The sequence below is a fragment of the Oncorhynchus keta genome, chromosome 37 (genome assembly GCF_023373465.1).
Source record: "Oncorhynchus keta strain PuntledgeMale-10-30-2019 chromosome 37, Oket_V2, whole genome shotgun sequence".
NCBI lineage: Eukaryota > Metazoa > Chordata > Actinopteri > Salmoniformes > Salmonidae > Oncorhynchus > Oncorhynchus keta.
In genome coordinates, this window is record NC_068457.1 from 16963160 (window position 1) to 16973159 (window position 10000).

The 10000-nt window shown below is 46.4% G+C and overlaps 1 protein-coding gene across 1 annotated transcript in view; it reads left to right on the forward strand.

Moving 5' to 3' along the window:
• LOC118381929 (unconventional myosin-X-like) overlaps positions 1-10000 on the forward strand; it is an 82806-nt gene that overhangs the window by 59084 nt on the left and 13722 nt on the right. The window contains 12 exon segments of the mRNA XM_052499327.1: positions 359-425; positions 822-914; positions 1280-1540; positions 1783-1863; positions 4561-4685; positions 5336-5453; positions 5581-5931; positions 6226-6492; positions 6628-7014; positions 7017-7238; positions 9503-9626; positions 9898-10000. The exon segment at positions 9898-10000 is cut by the window's right edge and continues 36 nt beyond it. Of these exon segments, the coding sequence (XP_052355287.1) occupies positions 359-425; positions 822-914; positions 1280-1540; positions 1783-1863; positions 4561-4685; positions 5336-5453; positions 5581-5931; positions 6226-6492; positions 6628-7014; positions 7017-7238; positions 9503-9626; positions 9898-10000 (2199 nt within the window).

Here is a 10000-nt window from a genome sequence, read left to right on the forward strand (position 1 = left end):
AGTTCTTTAAAGAGTTACCGTCTCCCGAATGAAACTCTAAAAGTTTCACATTCATATCTTAGCAAAAATACTTTCAGAATTGTTCATATTACATGCACAACGTTAAGGATGGAGACTTCATACCTGTAGTGTAAATACTTTTCAAGTTACAGTATTTCTTTTATACCAGTTTTAATGACATCACAGAATAAAACACAGAGATATACACACACTGACATATACACACACAAACACACACACAGAGAGAGATATATACACACACACTGAATTATACACACACACACGCACACACAGAGATATACACACACAGACAGAAACAACGTTGGGCTCTACCTGTGATAACGCTGTGTGTCTATAGAGAGGGAGTCCAGTGGGAAGCCATAGACTGGATGGATAACGCTGAGTGTCTGGACCTCATAGAGAAGGTAAGAGACCACAGTTGTCTCCCAAATGACGTTCTACAGATGTAGGATCTTAATTTGAGCCAGTGGATTATTAATATGTGAATGATTATGTGGGAAAATCAAGTTTGATGAAATTTCAAAGTGTAATTACAAACTTCAGAATCCTTTTTAAATCTCAAATATACTACAAGTTTAACATGTCCTGTATTGCAAGAAAGTTATCCTGCTACAGGGAGATATATAGGGAGAAATGTATTCCCTATTGGGTCCATTACTTGGGCCCATGGGGTTCTGGCCAAAAAGAGTGCACTATATAGGGAATAGGGTGCTATTTAGGATTCAGCCCAACACTTGATGTAATGTTAATGTTAATGGGAAGTAGATTTATTCTGATGTTTGGTTGTGTCTCTCTGCCAGAAACTGGGGATGCTTGCGTTGGTCAACGAGGAGAGTCGCTTCCCCAAAGGGACAGACTTCACACTGCTGGAGAAACTACACAGCAGGCACTCTGTGAGTCATACAGTACACACACACACACACAGAGACCCAATACAAACGACCCCGCCCCACCCAGACACACACACACACAGACCCACACAAACAACCCCGCCCCACCCAACATAACACACACACACACACACCACAGGTGGCTGGTGACACCTTCATTGGGGAGGATTGGCTCATAGTCATGGCTGGAACAGAGTGTACTTAATGGTATAAAACTCATCAAACACATAGTTTGATAGCCATCCATTCACTCTATTCCACCATGATTATGCGCGGCCCTCCCCTCACCAGCCTCCTGTGACACACATGCTACGATGTGACATTCATTCATATGGTGGGATATAACTTGTCTCCTCCTCCCTCTGCAGACAAACCCTTACTATGTGAAGCCTCGACTGGCTGACCATCAGTTTGGCATCAGGCACTATGCTGGAGAGGTTCTGTATGATGTCACCGGGGTTCTGGAGAAGAACAGAGATACATTCAGAGACGACATCCTCAACATGCTGAAGGAGAGCAAACTGGACTTCATCTATGATCTGTTTGAGAGAGTGGGCAGCAGGAACAGTGAGGAGACTCTGAAGATGGGAACAGCCAGACGCAAGCCTACCGTCAGCTCACAGTTTAGGGTGAGAGAAGTTGTGTGTGTGTGTGTGTGTGTGTGTGTGTGTGTGTGTGTGTGTGTGTGTGTGTGTGTGTGTGTGTGTGTGTGTGTGTGTGTGTGTGTGTGTGTGTGTGTGTGTGTGTGTGTGTGCGTGCGTGCGTGCGTGCGTGCGTGCGTGCGTGCGTGCGTGCGTGCGTGCGTGCGTGCGTGCGTGCGTGCGTGCGTGCGTGTGTGTGTGTGTGTACTGATTCTCTGTGTCTCTCTCAGGACTCTCTCCATTCCCTCATGGGCACTCTGAGCGTGTCCAACCCTTTTTTTGTGCGCTGCATCAAACCCAACAACGAGAAGGTTAGTATCATCTATTACATATCTATGTCTTTCACACTACATATCTATATTAACCCCAAAGGTCCTACCTGTCACTTTACATAAACTACATGACCAAAGGTATGTGGACACCTGCTCGTCGAACTTCTCATTCCAAAATCATGGGTGTCAATATGAAGTTGGTCCCCTCTTTTCTGCCATAACAGCCTCCACTAGATGTTGGAACATTACTGCGGGGACTTGCTTCCATTCAGCCACATTCATCCCAAAGGTGTTTGATGGGGTTGAGGTCAGGGCTCTGTGTGGGCCAGTCAAGTTCTTCCACACAGATCTTGACAAACCATTTCTATATGGACCTTGCTTTGTGCACGGGGGCATTGTCATGCTGAAATAGGAAAGGGCCTTCCCCAAACAAAGTTGGAAGCACAGAATCGTCTACAATGTCATTGTATGCTGGAGCGTTAAGATTTCCACAGCCCCAGTCCATTATTCCTCCTCTACCTAACTTTACAGTTGGCACTATGCATTCAGGCAGGTAGCATTCTCCTGGCCAAACACAGAGTTGTCCGTTGGACTGCCAGATGATGAAGCATGATTCATCACTCCAGAGAACGTGTTTCCACTGCTCCAGAGTCCAATGGTGGAGAGCTTTACACCACTCCAGCCGATGCTTGGCATTGTGCATGGTGATCTTAGGCTTGTGTGCGGCTGCTTGGCCATCGAACCCCATTTCATGAAGCTCCTGACGACCAGTTATTGTGCTGATGTTGCTTCCAGCGGCAGTTTGGAACTTAGTAGTTGGTGTTGCAACCGAGGACAGACGATTTTTACGCGCTTCAGCGGTCCCGTTCTGTGAGCTTGTGTGGCCTACCACTTCGCGGCTGAGCCGTTGTTGCTCCTAGACATTTCCACATCACAATAACAGCATTTACAGTTGACCGGGGCAGCTCTAGCAGGGCAGAAATTTGACTAACTGACTTGTTGAAAAGGTGGCATCCTATGATGGTGCCACGTTGAAAGTCACTGAGCTCTTCAGTAAAGCCATTCTAGTGTCAATGTTTGTCTATGGAGATTGCATGGCTGTGTGCTCGATTTTATTCACCTGTTAGCAACAGGAGTGGCTTGAACTTGCTGAATCCACTTATTTGAAGGTGTGTCCACATACTTTTGTATACACTACCGGTCAAAAGTTTTAGAACACCTACTCATTCAAGGGTTTTTCTTTATTTTTACTATTTTCTACATTGTAGAGTAATAGTGAAGACATCAAAACTACGAAATAGCACATATGGAATCATGTAGTAACCAAAGAAAATCTAAATATATTTTATATTTGAGATTCTTCAAATAGCCACCCTTAGCCTTGATGACAGCTTTTTACACTCTTGACATTCTGTCAATCAGCTTCATGAGGTAGTCACCTGGAATGCATTTCAATCAACATTTGTGCCTTTTAAAAAGTTAATTTGTGGAATCTATTTCCTTCTTAATGCATTTGAGCCAATCAGTGTTGTGACAAGGTATTCAGAAGCCCTATTTGGTAAAATACCATATTATGGCAAGAACAGCTCAAATAAGCAAAGACAAATGACAGTCCATCATTACTTTATGACATGAAGGTCAGTCAATACGGAACATTTCTTCAAGTGCAGTCGCAAAAACCATCAAGCGCTATGATGAAACTGGCTCTCATGAGGACCGCCACAGGAAAGGAAGACCCATAGTTACCTCTGCTGCAGAGGATAAGTTCATTAGAGTTACCAGCCTCAGAAATTGCAGCCCAAATAAATGCTTCACAGAGTTCAAGTAACAGACACATCTCAACATCAACTGTTCAGAGGAGACTGCGCGAATCAGGCCTTCATGGTCGAATTGCTGCAAAGAAACCACTACTAAAAGACACCAATAAGAAGAAGAGACTTGCTTGGGCCAAGAAACACGAGCAATGGCCATTAGATCGGTGGAAATTTGTCCTTTGGTCTGGAGTGAAAATTGGACATCTTTGGTCTCAACCGCCACGTCTTTGTGAGATGTGGTGTGGGTGAATGGATGATCTCTGCATGTGTATTTCCCACCGTAAAGCATGGAGGAGGAGGTGTGATGGTGTGAGGGTGCTTTGCTTGTGGCACTGTTTGTGATTTATTTAGAATTCAAGGCACACTTAACCAGCATGGCTACCACAGCATTCGGCAGCGATCCGCCATCCCATCTGGTTTGGGACAATCCCCGGACCTCAACCAAATTGAGATGGTTTGGGATGAGTCTGACCGCAGAGTGAAGGAAAAGCAGCCAACAAGTGCTCAGCATATGTAGGAACTCCTTCAAGACTGTTGTAAAAGCATTCCAGGTGAAGCTGGTTGAGAGAATGCCAAGAGTGTGCAAAGCTGTCATCTAGGCAAAGAGTGGATATTTGAAGAATCTAATATAAAATATTTTGATTTGTTTAACATTTTTTTGGTTCTACAAGATTCCATATGTGTTATTTCATAGTTTTGATGTCTTCACAATTATTCTACAATGTAGAAAATAGTAAAAATTAAGAAAAACCCTTGAATAAAGTGGTGTTAGGTGTTCTAAAACTTTTAACCAGTAGTGTATATGGTATACCTTTGTAAGACACTCTTTACCAGACATCAAGCTCCTTGAACATAGGGTGACACAAATGTATATCAGAACAACTTATTGTAACCAAACACCTCTGACCTGTGACCCGTGTAGAACCCTAGCGTGTTTGACCCGGAAGTGGTTCTGAACCAGCTGAGGTATTCTGGAATGTTAGAAACAGTTAAGATCCGCCGGGCCGGCTTCCCTGTCCGCAGAACCTTCAAAGACTTCATCAGCCGGTCAGTGTGTGTGTGTGCGTGCGTGTGTCTGTCTGTCTGTCTGTCTGTCTGTGTGCGTGCGTGCGTGCGTGCGTGCATGCCTGTCTGTCTGTGTGTCAGTGTGCCTGTCTGTGTCAATGTGTCTGTCTGTGTCAGTGTCAGTGTCAGTGTCAGTGTCTGTCTGTCTGTCTGTCTGTCTGTCTGTCTGTCTGTCTGTCTGTCTGTCTGTCTGTCTGTCTGTCTGTGTCAGTTTGTGAGTGTCTGTTTGTGTCAGTGTGTGTGTGTGTCTGTCTGTGTGTGTCTGTTTGTGTCAGTGTGTGTGTGTGTGTGTGTGTCTGTCTGTCTGTCTGTCTGTCTGTCTGTCTGTCTGTCTGTCTGTCTGTCTGTCTGTCTGTCTGTCTGTGTGTGTCAGTTTGTGTGTCTGTCTGTCTGTCTGTGTGTGTCAGTTTGTGTGTGTGTCTGTCTGTCTGTCTGTCTGTCTGTCTGTCTGTCTGTCTGTGTCTGTTTGTGCCAGTGTGTGTCTGTCTGTCTGTCTGTGTGTGTGTGTCTGTCTGTCTCTCCCCCTGCCCCTCTGCTCTCTCTGGGCTAGTGTATGTAAATAAACATAGTTTGTTTTAACTTTGTTACTCTTTCACTTCCTCTTTCTCCACCCCTGTCTTCCTCTCTCTCAGGTATCAGATCATTCTACAAGAGAAGGTGGGTGGAGCGGGGGATGATAAGAAGAGGAGTACAGACCTGCTGACCAAATACGACCGTGCCAAGAAGGAGTGGCAGCTGGGAAAGACCAAGGTAAGACTGCAGCAGAACTTTAGTGGACTTAACACCAGTGGATGCCAACAGATGTTGAAGTGACATTTCACCCTGCCCACCTGACCCCTCAACCTCTCACCCCTGACGTCACACCTCCGACCTGTAGGTGTTTATGAAGGAGTCTCTGGAACAGCATCTGGAGAAAGAGAGAGACGAGGTTCGCCGTAAAGCAGGCATGGTCATCAGAGCCCACGTCCTCACCTACACCGCCAGGAAGCACTTTAAGCGTGTGAAGGGGAGCGTCGTCACCCTCCAGGGGTACCTTCGTACCCACATACAACGGAAATGGTTTCTACGGCGATGCTTGGCGACACGGGTACTCCAAAAACACAGACGAGGACAGGTGGCCCGCGCAAGCTGCCGTAAACTCAGAGAGGAGAGGAGGAAGAGAGAGGAGGAGGAGAGGAAGAAGAGAGAACAGGAGGAGGGAGGCATAGAGGCTGCTCAGGGTTCTGAGGTGAGCTTTCTCTTCTCTACTCTTTTCTCTGCTCACCCCTCTTTTAGAAAATGGTCTGGTCCTGAGGCCAATGACTATCATAGGAATGGGCTCATCTATGTCATCAGAGATGACATGAGATGACACCTGACCTCACCTTTCTCTCCCTCTCCACTCCATTGTGTCTCTCTCCCTTTCCTCCCTCCTCCCTCTCTCCCTTTCCTCTCTCCACCTCCTCCCTCTCTCCCTTTCCTCCCTCCGCCTCCTCCCTCTCTCCCTTTCCTCCCTCCGCCTCCTCCCTCTCTCCCCTTCCAGAAGAAGGAAGGAAAGACGGAAGAAGAGGCCCGTCAGATGGAGGAGATCTTGCGTATAGAGTTGGAGATCGAGCGCCTACAGAAACAGAGGGAGGATGGGGTCTCCCAGCTCTGTGAGTCCTCCAGGCAGGAGCTCCGGCTACGTCGGGACGCAGAGATCAAGAGGCTGAAGAAGGAGGCCTCTCGTAAGGCCACAGAACTAATCGACCTCCTGGACTTTGGAGGTCTGGATCCCAGTTTAGCCACCGCTGCTAGTGCTAGTGCAGAGGTTGGTGTTCAGTATTTCCTGAAGAGTGTTGAGGTTGTTCTAATTGCGTCCCTCTCCTGTGTTAAGTTGGATATGCTTAAAACATACCTGGCCTTATCTGCCCTGATCCTAACCCGTTGTCTCCCTGCCCTCCAGCGGCTCCAGGAGGGGCCAGGCACAGCCACAGCCGGAACCCAGGAGGAGGAGGTGGACGAGGGCTTCCATGCCGAGGAGGAGTGTACTGTCCCTCTCCTCCCAGACTTCCCTCCCCCAGCCGAGGCTGACGCTGCCGTGGACCAGGATATGTTCGCCCACCTGCCGCCCCCTCCACCTGCCTTCGCTGAGGGCTCTACAGCTACACCACCTCCCCCTCTCCTCGATTCATCCTCACCCACTCCCGTCCCTCCCCCGCCTCCCCCTTACCAGCTGGGGATGGCTCTGACACCCCTCTCCCACCTCCCCCCCCACCACTGCCTCCTGAAGAGGGGGAGGGAAAAGGAAAAGAGGGGGAGAAAAAAGAGGGTGATGGAGGGAGGACGAGTATCTTGAGCGTTGGAGAAGCGGAGGAGCCGATCTACAGCATGCCGGTCGACAGCGGCGAATCAGATTATGACGAGGAGGAGGGCTCTGTCACCGCGGGAGACGATGGTTCCGCATCCGGGCAGAATAGCAACAGAGGCAGCGCGGCCATGACAGAGGAAGAAGCTCTGAGGAAGTCCACGTGTACCAATGCCAGCATAGAGTCATACAGGGGCAGCTCTGACTCAGTTAGTACACACACACATATTCACACATACACACACACACAAACACACACATTCACACATTATTGCTGTGTATATTTACGAGGCATATTGGACGTACATGTAATTGCCAAAATAAAGGAAACACCAACATAAAGTGTCTTAATAGGGTGTTGGGGCACCACGAGACAGAACAGCTTCAACCCACCTTGGCATAGATTTGACAAGTGTCTGGAACTCTATTAGAGGAATGCGACACCATTCTTCCACAAGAAATTCCATAATTTGGTGTTTTATTGATGGTGGTAGACAACTCTGTTTCAGGCGCCGCATCAGATTCTCCCATAATCTCCCAATTTGGTTGAGATCTGGTGACTGAGACGGACATGGTATGTCATGAAACATCAGCAATTTGAGCAGTCTTTGTCACTGAAGCTCCTGCCAAACGTGCTCCAACAGTCACCTCTCTGTCAAAGTCACTGAGATCTCATCTACTATCCATGGTCACCAAAATAATGGGCAACTTGGTCTTCCAACCATTTTTATACATAACCATAAGCATGATGGGATGTTAATTCCACACCTGTGTGGAAGCACCTGCTTTCAGTACACTTTGAATCCCTTATTTACTAAGGTGTTTCCTTTATTTTGGCAGTATATATATATACATATATACAGTTGAAGTCGGAAGTTGACATACACCTTAGCCAAATACATTTAAACTCAGTTTTTCACAATTCCTGACATTTAATCTTGGTAAAAAAATCCCTGTTTTAGGTCAGTTAGGATCACCACTTTATTTTAAGAATGTGAAATGTCAGAATGATAGTAGAGAGAATGATTCATTTCAGCTTTTATTTCTTTCATCACATTCCCAGTGGGTCTGAAGTTTACATACACTCAGTTAGTATTTTGTAGCATTGCCTTTACATTGTTTAACTTGGGTCAAACGTTTTGGGTAGGCTTCCACAAGCTTCCCACAATAAGTTGGGTGAATTTTGGCTCATTCCTCCTGACAGAGCTGGTGTAGCTGAGTCAGGTTTGTAGGCCTCCTTGCTCGTACACGCTTTTTCAGTTCTGCCCACAAATGTTATATAGGATTGAGGTTAGGGCTTTGTGATGGCCACTCCAAAATGTTGAAGTTGTTGTCCTTGAGCCATTTTGCCACAAGTTTAGAAGTATGCTTGGGGTCATTGTCCGTTTGGAAAACCCATTTGCAACCAAGCTTTAATTTCCTGACTGATGTCTTGAGATGTTGCTTCAATATATCCACATCATTTCCTCCTTCATGATGCCATCTATTTTGTGAAGTGCACCAGTCCCTTTTGCAGCAAAGCACCCCCACAACATGATGTTACCACCCCCGTGCTTCACGGTTGGGATGGTGTTCTTCAGCTTGCAAGCCTCCCCCTTTTTCCTCCAAACATAACGATGGTCATTATGGCCAAAAAGTTATATTTTTGTTTCATCAGACCAGAGGACATTTCTACAAAAAGTATGATCTTTGTCCCCATGTGCAGTTGCAAACTGTAGTCTGGCTTTTTTATGGCAGTTTTGGAGCAGTGGCTTCTTCCTTGCTGAGCGGCCTTTCAGGTTATGTCGATATAGGACTCATTTTACTGTGGATATAGATACTTTTGTACCTGTTTCCTCCAGCATCTTCACAAGGTCCTTTGTTGTTGTTCTGGGATTGATTTGCGCTTTTCACACCAAAGTACATTCATCTATAGGAGACAGAACGCGTCTCCTTCCTGAGCGGTATGACGGCTGCGTGGTCCCATGGTGTTTATACTTGCGTACTATTGTTTGTACAGATGAACACGGTACCTTCAGGCATTTGGAAATTGCTCCCAAAGATAAACCAGACTTGTGGAGGTCTACAATTTGTTTCTGAGTTCTTGGCTGATTTCTTTTGATTTTCCCATGATGTCAAGCAAAGAGGCACTGAGTTTGAAGGTAGGCCTTGAAATACATCCACAGGTACACCTCCAATTGACTCAAATGATGTCAATTAGCCTATCAGAAGCTTCTAAAGCCATGACATCATTTTCTGGACTTTCCAAGCTGTTTAAAGGCACAGTCAACTTAGTGTATGTAAACTTCTGACCCACTGGAATTGTCATACAGTGAATTATAAGTGAAATAATAGACAGACACACACAGACGGATGGACGGACGGACGGATAGATAGATAGATAGATAGATAGATAGATAGATAGATAGATAGATAGATAGATAGATAGATAGATAGATAGATAGATATTGAGGTATATATCTGTGTTGTCCAGTACATAGAGAGTGATGATGAGCATGATGGGCTGTTGGACACAGATGAGGAGGTACACAACGGCAGGGTCACTCTTCTCAACGGGAACGGACCTCCGTACTTCCATAGCTACCTCTACATGAAGGGTGAGTACAAACACACGCAGAAACACACACACACCTACAGCCACTCAAACACACACACGCATACACAACACTTACACACAGCCCATGTTTCTCTCCCATCCCATTAACTGGTTGTTGTGGCATAATGAACGTGTGTGTGTGTGTGTGTGTGTGTGTGTGTGTGTGTGTGTGTGTGTGTGTGTGTGTGTGTGTGTGTGTGTGTGTGTGTGTGTGTGTGTGTGTGTGTGTGTGTGTGTGTGTGTGTGTGTGTGTGTGTGTGTCTCCCTCTCAGCTGGTTTAATGATTCCATGGCGCAGGCGGTGGTGTGTGTTGAAGGATGAGACCTTCATGTGGTTCCGCTCCAAACAGGAGTCCCTCAAGTCTGGCTGGCTCCA